This window comes from Pteronotus mesoamericanus, unplaced genomic scaffold, assembly GCF_021234165.1.
Source record: "Pteronotus mesoamericanus isolate MK-2021 breed Mesoamerican mustached bat unplaced genomic scaffold, CSHL_Meso_final scaffold_36, whole genome shotgun sequence".
Lineage (NCBI taxonomy): Eukaryota > Metazoa > Chordata > Mammalia > Chiroptera > Mormoopidae > Pteronotus > Pteronotus mesoamericanus.
Window position 1 is genome coordinate 2,119,535 of NW_026555313.1, and position 21,383 is coordinate 2,140,917.

The 21,383-nt window shown below is 39.2% G+C and overlaps 2 protein-coding genes across 6 annotated transcripts in view; both read right to left on the minus strand.

The window, feature by feature from the left end:
- The window catches only part of MAML2 (mastermind like transcriptional coactivator 2), a 348,650-nt gene extending 346,199 nt beyond the window's left edge, over nucleotides 1-2,451 (minus strand). The window contains exon 1 of the mRNA XM_054592529.1: nucleotides 992-2,451. Within this exon, the coding sequence (XP_054448504.1) occupies nucleotides 992-1,504 (513 nt within the window). The 5' untranslated portion in view covers nucleotides 1,505-2,451. The remainder of the gene's footprint in view (nucleotides 1-991) is intronic.
- A 3,228-nt stretch (nucleotides 2,452-5,679) lies between these two features.
- Nucleotides 5,680-21,383, minus strand: part of CCDC82 (coiled-coil domain containing 82) — a 36,745-nt gene continuing 21,041 nt past the window's right edge. For all 5 annotated transcript variants that reach the window (XM_054592218.1, XM_054592215.1, XM_054592219.1 and 2 more), the window contains 2 exons: nucleotides 13,602-13,787; nucleotides 5,680-6,790 (listed from right to left, as the gene is read on the minus strand). In XM_054592218.1, coding sequence (XP_054448193.1) covers nucleotides 6,722-6,790; nucleotides 13,602-13,787 — 255 coding nt within the window. In that variant the 3' untranslated portion in view covers nucleotides 5,680-6,721. The remainder of the gene's footprint in view (nucleotides 6,791-13,601; nucleotides 13,788-21,383) is intronic.

Genomic DNA, 21,383 nt, shown 5'->3' on the forward strand with positions numbered 1-21,383 from the left:
GAGCTTGCAGGCTGCTGGGTTGCAGGGCAGGGCTCCACTTTCTTCCCAGAGGCCACTGACCCCGCAGCTTCGGGAGAAAGCGGGAAGCGCACACACACAGGCAGTCTGTCACCTGACCAGGACTGGCATCAAAAATCAATGATTCAAGGGACAGTCCTTTTGGGATGGGGTGTGTGGGTGCCTCTAAGGAAGAACTTCTAGTCAGGGACTTAATCAGAACTTTCAGGTTTGATGTCCTGTCACCACAAGTGGCTGAAGACAAGGTACTTCCTAGGATGACAGCATGTCAATTGCTCCTTTGCCCCGCCCCTTTAATGAATTGTGTAATTTGGCACTCACTGTAGTGTCTGTGAAGGGAAGATGCTAGGTGGGAGAGAGGACTGGGGGAATCTATAGAAGTTCAGGGAGTAAGTCTTCTTAAAAATATTCCTTCACTGGTCTGGGGTATTTCCCTCCAAATTTTGTTTTTTCCTGAGGGTCCCCTCAGGGAAACTTCTCTGTGCTGCAAGATCACCCCTTGGGTTCTCTTAACCCAAGGAGAAGGGGAAATGGGACAAGAAGGAAAAGGCTTTGATAACGGCCAGTTTGACTGTTTTCAGGCTGAAGAATGGCTTCTTGGGCCTAATCTGGACTGGCTAGCCAAAGCAGGAGTACCCTCGAGACCTGGCCTTCCTCAGCAGCTCAGACCTTGCCAGATTGTAGCCACCTCTTCTACAAGCTGTAGACCTCAAGAGCCTCTGGAAAACTCGGGCTTCTTACCACGTAAGAAATACCCTACAAGCAGAGGAAAACCCATGCATGAGTACCAGCAGAACTTGATGAGTAAGAGCATATACCACACAAATAGCACAACCAATGGCCTTTGAAGGCAGTCAGGTGACATCTTGGCCTCCTTCACTGCTGTCCAGTCCACACCAGGCCAAGGCAAGCTCTACCTTCCCAAAAGGCCACGCAGCCACAGCCAGAATCATGAGAAAACCAGGTGCCTTACCGCAATCAGGGCTGAGTTCCTCTGGTCTCCGGGGGCTGAAGATGGTGGTTGCTGCTCTCCATCAATCCCACCACCACCACCATTATTGCTACTGTTCAGCAGGTGCTGCTGGTGGTGATGGTGATAGTCTGGTGGGGGCGGTGGGGCTGCTGTCGCTGATGCTTGGGAAGCTATAGGCGGGGCAGCAGGGGGCGGTGGAGGGGCTGTAGTGGTGGCAGCAGCCGCAGTGGCCTTGGTGTGTTTGCCAGTCTTCCTTGCCCCCTGGCCATGCTGGACAAGGCTCAGGAGCTGCAAGGTGCTCTCTCTTTCCCGGTCCGAGCTCTCAGCTCTACCACGTTCATAGCGTCCTTCACAGCTCAGGTGGTGCTGGCGGCAGACGGCGATCCGAGCCCGGAGGCGCTCCACAATAGCACTGTGCACTCTTGGGGTGACTGAGCCCCCTCCAAGGAGCCCCGCCCCAGGGGCCCCTCCTAGCCCTCCTGTGGGGGCCTGCGGGGGCGCTGTGTCCCCCATCTTAGTGGACACAATGACTGCTGCCTCTGGGATGGTGAGGTGGAAGGAGGCTATTGCTGGCTATTGCAGGAAAATCTGTTTTGACAATGTGAGCTCAGTGTTCAGGGCCACATGAATAGAGGTCTTCAGAGGTTGGGGGGAGCAGTGGAGGAGGTGTGGAGGAGGGGCCTTAGTAAAAAGAGGATGAGGAGCAAGAATAGAAACCAACTGCAGAGGATAAGTTGGAAACGAACCCTGATCAACTTACTCTAATTGCATTTGACAGCTCGAGAGAAGTTGGACAGAGTTGGTGGGGTCCCCCTGCCCCCACCAAGCTGACAAGAGCCACTAGGTACTGTGTCAGCCCACAATGTGGGGGTTAGAGCAAGAATTCAGGGATTGTCAAGCCCGAGACAGACAGAGCCGGCAAAGGGAATTGAGAGAAGTATTAATAGAGAGCTGGACTCCCCCTCACTTAGTTGTTTCGGAAATTCTTTACGGAGATGTTTCTGTTGAGAAACACATTGCTACCACGGTGTACGTAACCCGCAGCCTTTACTTTTACTCGGGTTAAAAAAAAAAGTGCTGTTTCAGAAGGTTTTTGAAGTCAATGTTGAAAACACACAAAAATTAAGAGAGACTGTCTTTTGACTTTTAATTTCTCCTCCCTTTCCCTTCGCTCCGGTGTTTTCTCCTTTGGGGACAGTGGGATGTCTTCTCCCAAAAGAGGGAGACGGCTTTTCAATTGTTAACAATGTCAGTAACTGGACTTTTGGATCATGCTTTTCTCTTCGGCTAATCCAATCACCGGTGAAATCCTCATTCCCTCTAAGGTTTCCTAGCCTTAAATGAAAGCAGTCTGAAGTCGCTAGCCACTGAGAAAGATCCTTCAACACATTCCCCCCCCCCCTCCCGCTTACGTTTCTATTCCTCACCCCCGGCTCAATTCTAATACAGTATCAAGAGAGACAAACTCTTCCGAGAGTAATTTACAAACGATGGTCAAACTTACAAACTTCCAGCAAATTTCACCGAGTCACGTCCAGCCACTTTTCTGTCCACTTTTGTACATTCCATCCCGGCCAGTGGATCTGAGGGTCTGGACTCGCAATAAGCAATGTGCTTCTATCTCTTGTATTGCTCCGCTTTATAGATGGGGGAAAAAAAAGTAGCTTGTATTTTCCTTTCTCTTTCCCGTCTGTTGTTAGCCGCTTTGCTGACCACTGGCTCCACTGCCCCGAGTCACGGCGATACACAGGCTTTCATTGTGCTCCGATAGGAGAGGGAGAGAAAGAGAGAGAGTGAGACAGAGAGGGAGAAAGAGAGAGCCAGCAAGCTGCAGATGGAGGGGGGGGGGGGGCAGGGGGGCGGAGGGGAGGGCGAGCGTATCCGGGGCTCCCTGGTGGAAGGCTGGTGCCACTGCACGAGTGAGTAATTGCAGCCAGGCACCGGGGAAAGGGGAACGCAGAGGGCCTCCCAGTGGCTAAAGAGGTAAATCCCAAAGCCTGAGCGTCTCCCCGGCGTTCACTTAGCTCAGCCTCAGCCTCCACAGAAGGGGCAAGGCGGGGGAAATCCCCCAGCCTCTGCACAACCACTTCATCAGCTGTAAATATTTAAGAAATCCCCAGCCGGGGAATGTATTTTCCCTTTCAGACCTACATTACGCTCCTCTCGAGGATATCATTTTCATTTTTCAATATGTTGTAAATGATACCACTGAGCACCCTAGCGAGAGCTGGGTGAGCACTGAGGGAAATGTTCATAGTAAACTGTATGAGTGGGTTAATGTTGGGGGTGGGAAGGAGGTGGACAGGAGAGGAAGTCACATTCAGAGCTCCTAAAGGGCAGGCAGGTGTCTCTGGACCTGGATAGTCACAAGTAAATCAAGAGCGACAAAATTTTTTATGATGAAATTACCAATACTAGTCCTAGAAAAAGAAGAGGGATTTTGTTTTGCTGTTGTTGAAAATGAAAGATTACCAGTGACAAAACAAATGCAAGATCTGAGGTCTCCATGGCTACCTGGTTTACATATGTCAGGAAGGAGGAAAATGAATACATCAGCAGGTGAGTTTCAAGAAATTTTAAGAACACAAACCAAGTCGATCTGTCACACAGACTGATGTTCCCTCATCTCCAGATGATCCTATCTTTAAGATCCCAAATTATATATTGAATTCTGCTTGTCATTATTGATTATGGAAAACAAATTAGGATGAGCACAATATTGGGGTAGTCAGGACCATAAATACTGTAATTGTGTGTGTCATTGGAAGTCATTGGATTTGAAGCCTCAAACAACGGTACTTTATTTCAAGCCAACTGTGGTATCTCAGTAACATGGTCCCGCTTCAAACTGAGATATGAATAGAAATGAATGGGTAAAATCAATGCAAACATTTAGAGACAATATATTTGCAATTTTAGTTCCAGATAAGCTGGCCTAAATTGTTCATTTTATTTTCACAAATCTGGGAATATTAGTTTGGAAGTGAGAAGACAACTACACCCTGATGGAATAGAACTTTCATACTTTTCATTGGAATATGCTTCTATCTGTCCCTCCCCAGGCTAAGTTCCTCAACACTCACGTGAAGAAAGGCAAAAATATAACTTGGTTAGGTATGCAAATTTGAATGAGAGCTTCCTCAGAAGGTGTAATTAAAAAGTGAAGGAGTTTTGATCATTTTATATTTGATTTTTAGGAAGTATTTATTAGATGTTACCTCTTCTATTACTATGGGTACTTTATATTCAGCAATTATACTTGATGAGAAAATATGTAATCTTTAAATTTAAAACTTTCACTCTACTGTCATGCAGTAGCATGGGTTTTGATTAACAGAGTTCTCGACCAAATCTGGTATTACTAGATGATGTCCACTTTGATTTCTATGCTAGACAGGGACATCTTAAAAACTTGTCAAGTAAGGTGTTAATAAATTTTCATATATTCCAGTGTTTTAGAATACTCGTTTATAGTGTCTTCTGCACACATTTACCCTTTATAGCCATTTAATTTTAAGCTGACATCATTATGATCCATATCTTCATTTCCATTCACATATTTACATTATTTCAGGCACAGCCCTTAGCATATATCTCCCTTAATATACAATTTGGAAAGATAGGTATAATTCACCCCGTTTATAAATGAGAAAACTGAGGTTCATCAAAATTAAACTACTTGCTCCAGTACATGTAACTGGGAGAAAGCAGACTGGGACTTGAACTTGACTGATTTTAAACCTATGCTTTCTCAACCACTGAGCTACTGCATCAGTATCACAGAAAAGTCCTTACTTTTCCCAAAATAGCCCAAGGGCTGCAATTACATCTCAATCAATATGCTGGAATCTAAGCAAGTCCTTTAATACCTCCAAGAAATGAGAGGTGAATAGAACTACTCATCTGATTATGAGAGCAGACAAGTGAGAGTTGGTCAATTACTTTCAACTGTCCACAAAATATTTTTTTTTCATTTATCCCTTTTTATGGTGCTTTCTCCTCTTAAAACCCTAAAGCTCGTACAATTATGCATCCTTTCAAGCATTACTTCCCTTTTACTTGTCTATTTGCCTTTCTCATCATTCCTACTATCCATAGCTACAAACACTAAAGCATCTAACACTATAGTAATGAATGCCCAGATTTTAAGAGTTAACATGAGGTTTACAATTTTTTTCAGTGCTGTACTAAACGATGTAGATGTCATAATACTGTAAAATTTAATTCTATTTTTCAACAGGTTCTTTTTATAGTCTATTTGCTTTTGGTCCCCTGATCTAGACTAATTCTCATTTCCTAACAACCTCTTTTTCATTCTTTGGTGTTATCATGTATGAAAAGCCTCTTGTATTCTCTCTCCAAACACCCATTGAAGAAGCTTGCTCGTTTGCAATGACCTCAGACATCAGCAATAAGGTATGGACTCCTCACATGAAACATCAGCATCAGTATTTTCACCACTTTGTGAACTTTTGCTACTTGTTTTGTTTACAATAATAGGAATAACTTCAGAAAATATTAATATTTAAGGATTAAATAAAATGTAGCTTTTCATGTATGCACATACACTGAAGTCCATGAAGTATACCACATAATAGATGAAGCCAGGTTCAACCAACATTTGAAGTAGGAAACAAGTATATAAAATTTCATGCTAAAATACATCCTGCTGGAATACCACTTTTAGGAACTGAAGATAAAGAACAGACAGGGTCCATTTGTTCACTCTGAAACCATTTTCCTTTATTATGTTATGGGAAAATTTCGATGTGCAAAGCAATGCAGATGCCAAAATATATGCTTTTTTATTTAGAGGTTTTCTTATTGATTTGAGAGAGAGGAAGGAAGAGCATGAGCATGAGACATCAATTTGTCGTTCCACTTATTTATGCATTTATATGTTACTTCTCGTATGTACCTTGACTGCGGATATAACTCACAACTTTTGAGTATGGGGGTGATGCTCTAACCAATTGAGCTACCTGGACAGGGTCAAAATATGCTTTTAAACTATATTTGGCTGAATCTATCTCTCTGAGATTTTCTAACATAAATACTTTGATGGGGAAATTATGGATAAAAATAAAACACATCTTAAATATTAACATATAGACAAAATTGGACAGAAAAATAAAACACTGAAGCATGACAATACATATTATGAAATTACTCCTCAATGTGAGGGTTAATACTCTGGAGGCCTGAAATCTGTTTTATTTGGAATGGGTAAACTATAGTCTGATTTGGAGCAGGGGGATTGAACTGAACAAAATGTGGAGGTTTCTTCCATGGCCCACTGATTTCAATGATAGTAGTAATAAACATATTAGTGAAGACAGAATAATAAATCGATCTGGGCAGGGATTCAGCAATAAATACATGTCAGTGATGGTCTATGTACATTTTAAAAATACAGTATTTCTCTACTAAAGTGACAGGATATAAACAGCTTATTCATATGATAATCATGTTATAAAGGTATTGTTATATAACTTCAAAATACACTTAAAATTATTAAGCTTAAGTTTTCTATGTACAGCAGATGAAAAGTTTTATTAGACTGTAGAGTGCCACTTCATGGAAATGAAGATGAACATGTTTTAAACAAGATATTTTGGCATGAAGATAGATATACATAAAATATAGAAATATGTCACATGATACAGGGAAACAAAATTCGTGATCTTCACATTTAGAGGAATTTCTAAAATCTTCTCTGAAGGCAATGTGTTACAATCCAAACTTCTCATCTTGAAAGAAATCCGCCTCATTGAGATATTCTTGCAGTTGCTCATGTTTCTGTGTATACAATAAAAAAGCTAGTTATTTTACTCAAAGCAATAACGATAAGCTAGGCCTTTTCAATCTACAGACACAAACAGGAACAATTTCATTTTGTGGTTATCATGAACAAAAATCTTTTTACTATAAACAGGGACTCAATTTCAAATGAGCATTTCTAACTAATATAAAGTCCTGGAAAAAGATCAAATTGAACATTATTATTAATAACTTTCTTGTAAATTATATTTTTATGTATTTATAGAAGTGTTACTATTCAATAACTTATTCAAAAATTTGTTGAATGTGTAACACATATAAAACATTCAGTAATGATTATCTAGGTTAAAATAAAAAATGGCTCTCTCTATCCCTAATGAGAATGGAATTCAGTAGTAATACACCAGTGACAACCAATAACAAATGCCATAAAGAAGTCCAGATGCTGTTCTGAGGCTTCAGAAGAGGGGGTCATGGTGAATTGAGGCGACCAGGAAAGAGTGGCAGCTAAGCTGTCCTGGGGAAAAAAGATTTGTTAGGCAAAGATTTGATGGGGAGAGTTTTCTGTAGGATACAACAGTCCATACAACACTGACAAAAAAGTATGGGATTTTACTACAACCGGGTTTTTTAGAGGAATAGAGAAAGAAAAGACTGAACCAAAGAGGTTGAGGTCAGGAAATAAAAAGTATGAAATGCTAGGTTAAGGAGTTCAGCAATAATGTGACAGTTGGTGCAAAGTTGTAAGAGGTGTTAATGCAGGAGACTGACATGATCCAAAATGCATTTTTTAAAAAATGGTAAAACATCCATTCTAGAAGAGTTTGGCAGCTACTTAGCAGTTTACTGTAATAATTTCGGTAATGAGAGCCCAAATTTGAGTGACAGCAATGAAGATGGAGAGTTAAAGATAAAGCTAGAAGAAGAAAGAGAGGAGTCAGGATGATTTGGAGATTTCAAGGTTGATAGAGTTCAAAGTGCTTTCCTCAGTAGAGGAGATTAACTGAGTAATGGTTTCTTAACTCTACTTATAAACTCTGGTTCTACTCTCAGTGAGGTGACCCTGACTTTTGTGGCATATGGAAGGGTTTATGAGGAGTGCATTTTCCTCCCAGAGAGGGCCGTGAAACCTTCCCCCACGCACAAAGATCTCTGACTTGATCAGCATCTCTGGACGCATGAAGACAAGAACAGAAGGAACGACCTTCGGACTACTTAGGGATTCTCTTGATCTAGTACCCATACAGGTTCTATCAGATAGAAGTAACCTACTCTACGATCAGAAGCCTATGCTTTAAAAGTGTGACTGTTCTAATGCTTTTCATATTATCTTTCTTTATATTTTCTTCTCTTATTAAATTTATTTTGGAAAATTACAGTCTATCTGAGCTATACTCAGAAAAAAAAACCCGTTGCTTTTATTACTAATAATAGCCAATCACTAATAGCCACTTATAATTGCTTAGGTCCTATATTAAATGCTTAAAAGGTGTTAATCTCCACAGTCAACCCTAACTATTATTATTTAGTTCCTATTTTACTGAAGAGAGACTTAGGTTCACAGAAGTAAAGAAACTTGCCTCCAAATTCTACTGTTAGAAAATATTTAAATCCATGTTTTTAACCACTGTAGTATGCTATTTCTGAGATTTAAAGGGTGGGGGCAGGGTGCAGCTTTAGTATGAAAAATAAAGAAAAACCTTTAAAGGGAAAGTGAAACTCAGAGAGAAGGCAATATTGCCTGGCTATTCCTTCTTTGTCTCTAAAGATTCTACTTCTATTATTTTTCTTATTAAAAATTTGGAGAGTTTCAGTCTTATTATGTCAAGCCATTAGAGTGCCAGACTGATCTACTGATGAAAACCGTTGGAATTATGGGAACAGAGTATGAAAAAGAGGTCAAGACATAAATGAAAGTTTGGAGTCTTCTACTCAGAAGTAGCAGTTAGACCTGGAAAAGGAATGGGTTTGCCAAGGGAGGGAGTTCTGAGGCTGAGAAGAGAACGTAGTGCAGCATTTCCTTTTAAGCAGGGGTCTTCAATCTTTAATTTGCTAAGAATCACCCAAGGATTCTTATTTAGTAGGTCTGTTGTGAAGGCAGGGGCTACACGTATTTCACCAACTTCTACATGGTTCTGATATAGATAGTTTAGGGCTATGTTTTGAGAAACATCAGTTTAAGGAGTGGAAGAAATAACTTTTTCAAGTTAAAAAGGGGTAAAGAAAGAGAACAAGTGAGAAGAGCTTTGGGAAGTCGCAGGACACCCAATCATAACTTAAAATTCTTATTTATATAACAATAGTTATGCACTACATTTAAAATTTACTTTAAACACATCTATAAAACTGAAACTTGGTACTTGTATTGACATACATTCTCCACTTCCTGATATTCATGTGTTCACCATCCCACCCCAACTATCCTATGTTCAACTGCCCTACAAACTCCATCATCATATGCACCTTCTTCTTGACCAAAAGAAAAGTTATAATTCTGTCAGTGACATATGATAGTATGTTTTTCAGCTCTAATTTCGAATGACACATATATTAAAATTATATTTATCGATTTTATTATAATTTTATCATTTTTTTCTTTTTTATACTCAGGTTGCTCCTAACCTTTAATGTAATTAGGTTAAAACCAGATCCTCCTAGCTCAACTGTTAGGAGGAGGAAGAATAAAGTCAGTCTAGGTGGCAGATTTTGAGGAAGAAATGCTGAGATATCTTGACATGATGGAAGAAAAATACTTAGAAGAAGAAAGAGCAGATAAAGGAAAAACTGAGGTGTGAAACAAGCTAGAGGAGGAAAGACAGAACAAATATCTTGTGTAAGGTAAAAGAATGGGTTGACATAATAGTTGGGAAACAAGAGCAGGAAGAGCCACAAACATTTTTCATACAAGTAGCACTGAGACCTGGCATTCTCCAGGGGTAGGGTAACCGTGGCCATGAAACTGCAGCCAAAGGCGGCGGCGAGCATCATCTCCAGCACACATGTAGCGCTATCACTCAGACACACACATACACACTGAGGGGTAGGCAGAGTGAGGCTGAAAGATGTCGGAGCACTAGACCAATTCTGAAATTTAATCACAGCACAAAAAGCTGCATACGGGTTTATATTGGCTATAAAGTTCTTTAGTTTCCAGAAAAGTCTTTTGAGAAGGTCTATGGACAAATTTTTTAAAGTAGGAGGGATCACAAAAAGAGAACAAAGCTCTTTGACACGTTATGTGAAAAAAATGTGCACATTGTCCTAAACATGTATGATCTTGAAACACCTTCTTGAATGGCCAATGTTAAGTCTTATTCTTTAAGCACAATATGACACTTGGCTTTCTCTTCCTAAGAATATATTTCCTTTTTCCACATCCCTGCTGTTGTCACAAACCCTGTTAAGCTTTCTCTGAAGGTACTTAATTTGAAAATGACTTCAGTTTGTTCTGCAAGAATTTTATTGTTCTTCCAAGATATATTACTATATTATATAATACATGCACAGTGATTTTTCTACACCTAGTACACAATTCTTTAAAAATATGCTGTCCTGACATTTCGCTTCCTTGCACAACCAAAAGGAGGATAATAACAAATTTAAAAACAAAACATAACCGGAACTGCCAGAAAATCAAACCGTATGGAAGACTGACAACCAAGGAGCTAAAGAAGAAACATTCATCCAGGCTGGTAGGAGGGGCGGAGACAGGCAGCTGGAGCAGAGAGGAAGCACGGCAAGGAGGTGGCTGGAGGACTGGGCCAGTGAAGCCATTGCTGGTGGACTGGGAGGTCCCACATTTGCGGCAGATAAATGAGAGGAAGAGCTGAGGAACAAGACGGACCCCACAATCCAGGGTTCCAGTGCCGGAAAAGAAAGCCCCAAAACCTCTCTGGAGGTAAAAACCTGTGGGGGTTGCAGCGGTAGGAGAAACTCCCAGCCTCATGGGAGAGTCCGCTGGGGAGACCATGGGGTCTAAGAATGTACACAAACCCACCCACCTCCGAATCAGCACTAAAAGGGCCCAATTTGCTTCTGGGGAGTAGGGGAAGTGACTGAAAGCTCGCCTAGAGCAGAGAAAGCGCCACTGTTCCCTCTAGGACCCCTCCCCCACAGACAGCGTCAGAACACAGCAAGCTGGGTTGTCCTGCCCTGGCGAACACCTAAGGCTCCACCCCTCGCAATGTAACAGGCACGCTGAGACAAAGAATGTTGGCCCAAATGAAAGAACAGATCAAAACTCCAGAAAAAGATCTAAGCAATGAACAGATAGCCAACCTATCACCTATCAGATGCACAGTTCAAAACACTGGTAAGTCTGGATGCTCACTGAATTGGTTGAGTATGGCTGTAAAATGGAGGAAAAAGTGAAGGCTCTGCAAAGTGATATAATGAAGAACGTGCACGGAACCAACAGTAAAAGGAAGGAAACCAGGACTCAAATCAACGATTCGGAACAGAAGGAAGAAATAAACATTCAACCAGAACAGAATGAAGAAATAAGAACTCAAAAAAATTAGGAGAGGCTGAGGAACCTCTGGGACAACTTTAAACATTCCAACATCTGGATCACAGGAATGCCAGAAGGGGAAGAGGAAGAGCAAGAAACTGAAAACTTATTTGAACAAAAAAATTAATAAGAACTTCCTCAATCTGGCGAAGGAAATAGACTTCCTGGAGATCCAGGAAGCTCAGAGTCCCAAAGAAGTTAGATCCAAGGAAGCACATACCAAGGCACATCATAATTAAATGAGCTGAGATTAAAGATAAGAAAATCTTAAAAGCAGCGAGAAAAGGGGACAGTTATCTACAAAGGAGTTCCCATGAGGCTATCAGCTGATTTCTCAAAAGAAACCTTGCAGGCCAGAAGAGGCTGGCAAGAAGTATTCAAAGTCATGAAAGGCAAGGAGCTACACCCAAGATTACTCTCTCCAGCAAAGCTATCATTTAGAATGGAAGGGCAGATAAAGTGCCTCCCAGATAAGGTCAAGTTAAAGGAGTTCATCATCACCAAGCCCTTATTATAGGAAATGTTAAAAGGACTTATCTACGAAAAAGAAGATCAGAAACTATGAACAGTAAAATGACAACAAACTCAAAACTATCAACTGAACCTAAAAAAACAAAAAACAAAAGTAAACTAAGCAAACAACTAGAACAGAAACAGAATCACAGAAATGGAGATCAGAGAGGAGGGGGAGGGGAAAGAATGGGGGAAAAGGTACAGGGAATAAGCTGAATAAATAGTAGGTACAAAAAAGGCAGATGGAGGTTAAGAATAGTATAGGAAATGGAGAAGCCAAAGAACTTATATGTATGACCCATGGGCATGAGCTAAGTGGGGGAATCCTCAGGGGGAGGGATGATGCAGGGTGGAGGGGAATAAAGGGGAGAAAAATATGGGACAACTGTAATAGCATAATCAATAAAATATATATTAAAAAATAAAAAAAAATCTAAAAATAAAAATGCTGTCCCAATAGATCTTTCAACTCTGCTAGAGGGTTCACAACACTTACATGCATCAATAAAAGTACTTAAGAATTCAATGTCATTTAGGACAATGAAGACAGGACTTACTGGATAAGTGATGGCTCCTCCCTAAGGCAAACTGAAAAGCACAGAGAACAGGAAGGAAAGCACTGGGAATGAGAGAAGCGGAAGCAAAGTAAAAGATAAAAAGCTGAAGTAAGTAAAGTGAGAGAAACAAGACACGTGTTAAGATGAGGGAAGCAGACAAAGAGTCACTGGGTGGGTGGTTTGCAGTAGAAGGATAATCGTCAAAAGTGAAACCAATCTTGATGTCATTCTCTAGACCTGGAGACCTCTGCCAAACATGACATGTTCTAAGAAGTTTCTGTTTTGTTGTTCTCTTTTTCCTTCTCTTTGCTCCTAAGTTTACTCTCTAAGCTTTCCTCCTTTTTATTTTTCTTTTTACAAATTCCCCTATGATATAAATAACCCAGGCAATGGATCTCAAATCAGGCTTTTGTTTTTTAAGATTAAATATACTGTTTATCTGAGTTGCCTGAAAATCTGTTATACATTCTTATACATTCATGTAACTAGATCTGTTTTAAAGATTTCAACCTTTAAAGATGTCAATCTTTAAAGATTTAAAGAATATCAGCATTGCTTCCATGTACATAAACAATTCTAAAAGCTGTATGAGCAGATCAGAGCTCATGAGCTGCCAGCAGATCTTTAGGAATCCAGTGCACTCTTCAAAACCCCCACTTGATTCCTGATATCAAATTTGGTGATCAATAGGATATGGGGGAGTCAAAATCAGTGCGGTGGCCTGAAACCTCTGCATTCCCCTTGATCTTCAGTTACAGGTCTTACTGCTAAGTCCCATGTCCTCAAGAAGAGGATGTGGGTGGTATTAGAACTGGCAGCCGAGATCCCCAGATTGGCACCAGGTGCTTCTTCACTCTCAGGTCACAAGAACTGTTTTAAAGAATAGGAGGCAGACAAGCAGAGGTGAGTCCTGTACTTTGTCAAAGAAACTCAGGGGCTTAACATATACGTAAGGAAAACCAGATATATAGAAGTGAAAACAGAAAGCCTTCATTAAAGGACAGTATTATTGCTGATTAAATTTACCTGATGAGCTGAATGAATGCTTAGAACATCAGGGCACCTATTCAGGGTAGGACAATGATAAGCATGAAAGGAATGGGTGAAAAAAGAGAAAATACAAAGACAGGGAGAGAAGAAGAGATTCTCTTTTAAATTTCACTGCCTTCTAATCATTGCTATCCTTTTGCTGATCATAATTAAGCTCCAGAATCTACTGAATGAGCTGGTTATTTTATATTCACCTTACCTTCTTAATCCAGCCACTTTCTTTTAACTGACTGAAAATTCTTTCCACTGTTTCTTTAACTTGTTCATCCTCAACTTCTCCTGTCCTTGCCATGGAGCAACATTCTTGGTACAGCTTGAATTTAAAATGTTTCAGTTTATGATAGATTCTGGTACGTTCAGCACAAATTCTGCCAACACTAAATACCTAAATCAAGAAATAAACATAATCTGAATATTATGTGAATAATATAGCAATGAATATATATACTTTCTGGTTTTCAGATTTTAATAGTAAAATCTAATGCATTACTCATTTTTTAAAATGTTTATACAATGATTCCATTACTGTCTCTTATTTATACAACCCAGTTAAAAAAACTGAGCACCTGCTATGTTTCAAGCACTGGATATACATGAGTGAAAGATGTCCCTCTTATATTAGTCTCAGGAGAAAAACAAATGATTACAAAACAATATGTCAAATACTAAGCACAAGATGCTACCAAAATACAGAGGTGGGACAATTAACCCAATCCTGAGGGGAGAAGGCTCCTCAAGTAAGTGATGCTTGAACTAAATCTTTGAAGGGCAGAGTTTGGGAAAGAGGAGGAAAATGGCTCCTCCTTCCCAGAGGATGGGCAAACACCTGAAAGCAAGAGAGGCATGCAAGCTACTGCATGTACAGAGACTGAGTTTTCTATGTTATAAGCTAGAAAATACCAATATTAGGTACTGGAGGATTTTTTCATTTAAGACTTTTTTCCTAAAAATTTTTGTAAAGTAAAAAATAACTGTTTAGTCTTATCTGTGTCCTTAATGAATCTGATCTGATTATATATATTAATATTTTGTTAGCAAACTAAGAACTTTAAATTCTACATTTATATGGACTTCGAGGATTTTATAATAATACTGTTCTTGTGAAATCAACCAACAAGAGCACTTCTCTTTCATAATAGTTTGAATATATATGTTGTTATACATACCTATAGCTAAAATAGGAAGTGTCACTGCATTGACCTAATTAAATATAACTATACTTATATTTTTTCATTCATTGTAGGAAATGAAACAGAAAGGGCTCTGAAAATTATAACATGATTAATCTTATTTTCATGGAGTAATCTTGCTAACCTATATATTTGTCTGTGTGTAGATTCACTAACAGGTTAGACTTTCATGAGTTCAGCGCAAGTGATATAGTAACAGCATTGATCTATGTAACTTTTATCCTATTTGACAAAGAATTGTACTGTTTTCTTGAAGCCCCACTGCAAGGGATCACAAAGGTGATGAGTTCAGTAAATAATCCAAGAGTATAGAGGTAAAAATGATTAACAGTTAAATATAGTAATTGGCAACAGTCAGGTTTGATGTGTCACCCTGTGAAGACAGAATTTGAGACAGTTTACAATCTTTTAAAAAACCTGTAAAAGCTGAAGAAAAGCATGTTCAGATTTCTGTTCATATTCTGTGTAAACCTTTATGTTTTTGAGATCATTAGAAAGAATCAGGTATTATTGTACACTGCTTGCTTACTCTAAGTATCTTTCACATTTCAATGTTGTTATTGAATCAGTCATATCTGCTGTAACACTTTACTTGCCCATAACTTCCACTTTGAGTAAAACAGTTGCAGTGGTCACTAAGGGTACCCTTTATCTCTCCATTTCTACCATCAAAAACTGTGCAGGAAGTCTCTTATGGCTGTCTGGGATAAAATACAGGACAGTCTGATTTTAATTTCTAATATACTGTACTCTACAGAGAAATTTATCTGTACAGAATTTTTACTAAAGATTTTATTTATTTATTTTTGGAGAAAGGGCAAGGGAGGGAGGGAGAGAGGGGAAGGGAGGGAGAAAGAGAGGGAGACAAACATCAATGTGTGGCTGCCTCTTGTACGCCTCTAACTGGGCACCTGGCCCACAACCCAGGCATGTGCCCTGATTGGAAATCAACCTGCCAACTTTTTGGTTTGCAGGCCGGCACTAAATCCACTGAGCCATACCAGCCAGGGCTGTAAAGAACTTGTAAGTTGGAACAAGAGGGAAGGAAGAGGTGTTTAAATATTCTTATTTAAATTTTTTTCCTATATGTAACAAAAATATCTATTGAAAACATTAAACATTATACTTGACTTCTATTTCTAATTTCTACCTTCCTAGCATCTACTTACACTTGTGTAGGTCAGTAAATCCACAATTACCTTTAGAATTATTCTCACACTATTTTTTCCCTCAAGTGTGATCACATTTTATATGGAAGAGTCTAAGCCACTGTTAGTAAGGTTTCACAGAAAACAGTAAACACCTCTGGCTGGTGTGGCTCAGTGGATTGAGTGCCGGCCTGCGAATCAAAGGGTTATCAGTTCAATTCCCAGTCAGGGCACATGCTTGGGTTGCAGGCCAGGTCCCCAGTAGGGGGTGCTCAAGGGCAACCACACATTGATGTTTCTCTCCCTCTCATTCTCCCTCCCTTCCCTTCTCTAAAAATAAATAACATCTTAAAAAAAAAAAAAAAAAAGAACAGTAAAATAATAGCTGTAGTATTGCAAGTGGACCTCTTCCCTCACTCCACCCATTTTTAGTGTATTGCTGCACTCTGTTATACCTTCTGAAGTAATGTAGCACAACACAGTGTACAGTAGAGGACTGCATTTATATAAAGTACTAAAACAAGAAAGCTAATCTACACGGTTAGAGCAGTGTCCTTAAATGTCCAGAAATGTTTTCAGAGACTACTTTTAATTATCTAATTGCATTTCTAGACATTAAGGACACTATTCTAACAAGATAGTATTAAAATCGCTAGAGGTAGAGGAATAAGTACTGTGATGATTGTTCTCATAGCAGATAAGAAAAGTGGCATATAAATGATTATATGCAGAGTAGCCTAGTTCTATAAACTGATAAATCTGATGATAAGTGAGCCTAAGGGAGCCAACATTCACAAAGATATAATTGGAAACAAAGCTAAAATTTGTTACCAAATTTCTGGAAGCAGAAGATGCTGGATTGCAAAATTGTTAGATATAGCCCATGGAAGTGTAAATTAACATTGGTTAACAAACTAAGGCAAGGAAATATAATGAAACATGCATTATGTACACTTGTAATACCCATCTAACTGTGGGTAACTTTTTAAGGTATTTCTCACCCTGGCTAATGTGGTTCTGTGGATTGAGGGCCAGCCTGCAAACTGAAAGATCACTGGTTTGATTACCAGTCAGGACACATGTCTGGGTTATAGGCCAGGTCCACAGCTGTGGGCCTGTGAGAGGTAACCAATCCATGTTTCTCTCCCTCTCTTACCCTCCCTCTAAAAAATAAATAAAAAAAATTTTTAAAAGGTATTTCTGTAGGCCCTTTATATATGGAGGAGCCAGCTCCTTATAGAAGTTAAATATGAAGAAAAAAGATCCTTAAGAAAAAGGAAGGATGAGAGGAAGTTTGTTTATACTACTAGGCCTCTGGAAACACGCAGGGTGTCCAACCTGTGGCCCAGATGGCTGTGAATGAGGCCCAACAAAAAATCGTAGATTTACTTAAAACACTGAGTTTTTTTTTGTGATTACGTGTTGCAATGTGTTTAATGTGTGTCCTAAGACAACTCTTCTTTTTCTAGTGTGGCAGAGATGACCAAAGGCTGGATACCCCTGATACTGCAATACATCCAGCCAAGGGATTCTACTTCCTCTCAGCCTGTTTTTCTGCATGGACACATTATCCATTGCTACTTGTGTCGTAATTCCTGCCTCGCCCCATCAGGTCTTAAGCACCTTAAGGAATCTGGACAATCTCTGGAAAAAAATTACAAATTAATTCAAGATTATTATGAGTCCTCCCATCTGCCTTTCAGATTTCACATCTCTCTTCCCCCAGGTAATTTCCTTCTCATCTATGTCCACAATCTGGTGGTCCAAGGCCTCTCATCTCATTATCCTACTCAACTAAAATTATTCTCTCCCATTAGGTTCCACTTTCCATCAAAGCATCCCTTCTTTCAGGAAGATATTATCAACTAAGAAGAAAAGTTCTATCATTAAACAAATTCACTAAGAACATTCTTTTACAGTATTAGCTGCACCTTAAAAGAAAACCCCAACTAACCCCAAGGAGTCTCAATTTAGTGTAACTATAAGCAGCAACACAAAATGGAGAATTAGTTTTCAAAATAACCTGATGGTGGGTGCAGGGGTGATCAGTCTCTTTAATGCCTTTGATTAACAACAGGTTTTTTCCCCTCCCTCTGCCCCCCTTCCCTTTTCTTTCCATACATGCACTGACATGGTAGTTTAGTAGGACATAACGTATTTTAATACGTTATTCTTCCCTTAAAGGAAAAACTTACTGAAAAATTTAACATTAAATTAAGACTTTCAATCACTATCTTAATACACAAAATAACTAGTTTAATGTTTTGCGCATAGCTATACATACAATTACACACATTTTACACAGATGCAAGGTACTATAACATTCCTTATTATTTCACTTTTACCTAACATTATTTCATAACCTTCAAAATATTATTTTAGTGGTTGTATTATATTCTATAGCAAAATGATGATAGCTTATTAAATCACCACTCTAATACTTTATTTGGATTATTTCCATTTTTGTATTGGATTGGCCAAAAAGACACATTTTTCATTTTTACCAATAACTTTATTGGTTTGGATATTTTGAATATGTTGGCTATGTCCCATGTGGTATAACGCTGATTGTTCTCAATTAGTATCTTAATTTGATTCTATCAACTTCAATTGGTAGTTGAAACATTGTCCAATTAGAAATCTCCAGCACGAACCTTCACAAAGCATTTTTGACACATTCAGTCACTCACAGTACATTCTCCGTACATACACTCCACAAATTGTTTTTGGCATTTTGGTTGCGTTTTTACTTTCTTGAAATAATAAATAATAGTGCAATAATAGTAGTGTCCTATTATTGCTGAAAATGTTGCTTATTTTCTTCCATATTCAATATTAAAATGGCTACACAAAAATTCACTAATGTTTTTTTAAATGCACACTGATATGACAGATGTCACAATACAAGCAAACAAAATTGTTCTTTTAAGCATATTTTATTGATTATGCTATTATAGTTGTCCCATTTTTTTCTTTCCTTTATCCCCCTTTGCCCTTCACCCCCTACCCCTCCAAGATTCCCTCCTCCCTCCAGCATTCCCCCCTCCTTGGGTTCATATCTGTGGGTTGTATATATAAGCTTGCTGGCTTCTCCATTTCCTATAATATTCTTAACCTCCCCCTGTCTATTTTGTGCCTATCAATTATGCTTCTTATTCCCTGTACCTTTTCCTCCATTCTCCCTTCTTTCTCCCCACTGATAACCCTCTCCATGATCTCCATCTCTGTGATTCTGTTCCTGTTCTAGTTGTTTGCTTAGTTTTTGTTTTTTAGGTCTAATTGTTGATAGTTTTAAGTTTGTTGTCATTTTACTGTTCATAGTTTCTGATCTTCTTTTTCGTAGATAAGTCCTTTTAACATTTCATATAATAAGGGCTTGGTGATGATATACTCCTTTAACTTTACCTGATCTGGGAAGCACTTTATCTGCCCTTCCATTCTAAATGATAGCTTTGCTGGAGAGAGTAATCTTGGATGTAGGTACTTGTCTTTCATGACTCTTGAGTACATCTTGCCAGCCCCTTCTTGCCTGCAAAGTGTCCTTTGAAAAATCAGCTGTTAGTCTTATGGGAACTCCTTTGTAGGTCCCTGTCTCCTTTTCTCTTGCTGCTTTTAAGATTCTCTCCTTGTCTTTAAACTTGGGTAACTTAATTATGATGTGCCTTGGTGTGTTCCTCCTTGGGTCCAACTTCTCTGGGATTCTCCAAGCTTCCTGGTCTTGCATGTCTAGTTCCTTTGCCAGACTGGGGAAGTTTTCCTTCATTATGTGTTCAAATAAGTTTTCAATTTCTTGCTCTTGCTCTTCCTCTTCTCCTTCTGGCACCTCTATGATTCGGATGTTGGAATGTTTAAAGTTGTCCCAGAGGTTCTTAAGCCTCTCCTCATTTTTTTGAATTCATGTTTCTTCACTTTGTTCCAGTTGGGTGTTTATTTCCTCTTTTTGTTCCAAATCATTGATTTGAGTCCTGGTTTCCTTCCCCTCACTGTTAGTTCTCTGTGTATTTTCCTTTATTTCACTTTGGATAGCCTTCATTTCTTCCTTTATTTTGTGACCATACTCAATCATTTCTGTGAGCATCCTGGTTACTAGTGTTGTTGAATTCTGCACCTGATAGGCTGGTTTTCTCCTTGTCGCTTAGATCTTTTTCAGGAGTTTTGAGCTGTTCTTTTATTTGGGCCATATTTCTTTGTATCCGTGGACCCGTTATGTTCTAAGGCATAGAGCTTTAGGTATTCTTCAGGGCAGGGCAACCTACTTTGCTGTGTGTGGTGTAAGTGGGGGAGAGGTCAGAGAGGGAACAATGCCGCTTGCTTGGCTCACTTCCCTCGCTTTCAGTCACTTCCCTCACTTCCCACAAGCAGACTGTGACCTTTCTGGTGCTGATTCCCAGATGGGTGGGCTTGGGTATGTCCATAGGTCTCTCCAACGGACTATCCTGTGAAGCTGAGAGTTGGACCTGCTGCTGCAACCCCCACAGGTTTTTGCGGCCAGAGGTTTTGAGGCTTTAGTTTCCTGTGCTGGAACCCTGGTTTACGTGGTTTGTCTCACTCCCCAGTTGTTCCTCCCAGCTTATCCTTACATGAATGTGGGATATCTGGTCCACCAGCACTGCCTTGCCACGTATCCTCTCCCCACCTCCCTGCTCCTGGCTGCCTGTCTCAGCCCCTCCTACCGGTCTGGCTGAATGTTCCTTCTTTAACTCCTTGGATGTCAGACTTCCATGCAGTTTGATTTTCTGGCAGTTCTGGATGTTTTTTGTTTTTAAGTTGGTTATTATCTTTTTGGTTGTGCGAGGAAGCAAAGAGTATCTACCTATGCTTCCATCTTGGCCAGAACTCTACAAAATTGTTTTGAATGAAGTTAAAGACAACTAAGTACTAGTAGAGCCATCATACAGAAAAAAAACCAAATGAACTTTTTGGCCAATCCAATATTATAAGTAATGCTTCAATGAACTTCATAATTGTGTCATTTGCTTTTACTGAATTACTTTGCCAAGAACAAACTTACAAGCACTGAATACATATAGCTCTGTAACTCTGGCTGTACAAGTATATAGTTACCTAGTATCTAAAAATAAAAAATCATATCCTTTCTTTCTCCAGGAATCTTTCCATGAAATTGCTAGTTTCAATGCAATCTTGACAGAATTGTATTTTGTCATTTTATTTAAAAATATGTTGCTACTTGAGGAGCAATTGCCTGGCATCTTTGGGTAGTTTCAGTAATGCCTTTAAATAGAAAATAATCATTTCCAATATGTTTGTTACCTTTGATATTTTTCCATTGTGTGACCAGTATATTAATGTTCTTTGCTTTTATTTCATGAGATCTCTTATTTTTTAGATATTTGAATCAACTATTTTATACAGAGTCTTCATTCCTTCACAGGAATATTGGAACTTGAAAAATGGTTTTCTAATTCACACTCCTCTTTAAGATTAGTTGTAGACAGCAAAGACTGTGAACGTACAGCAATATTTTTATCTATACAACAGAAAATTACCCTTAAACTATTACTAAATTACTTTTATTAAGAATCTAGATGTCTTATCTCATAAAGTCATAAATCAGTTTTAAACAATTGCGAAAGTTGCATACGACTATGTTGAGAAAAGAAATGTTTTTATACTAACTTGCCA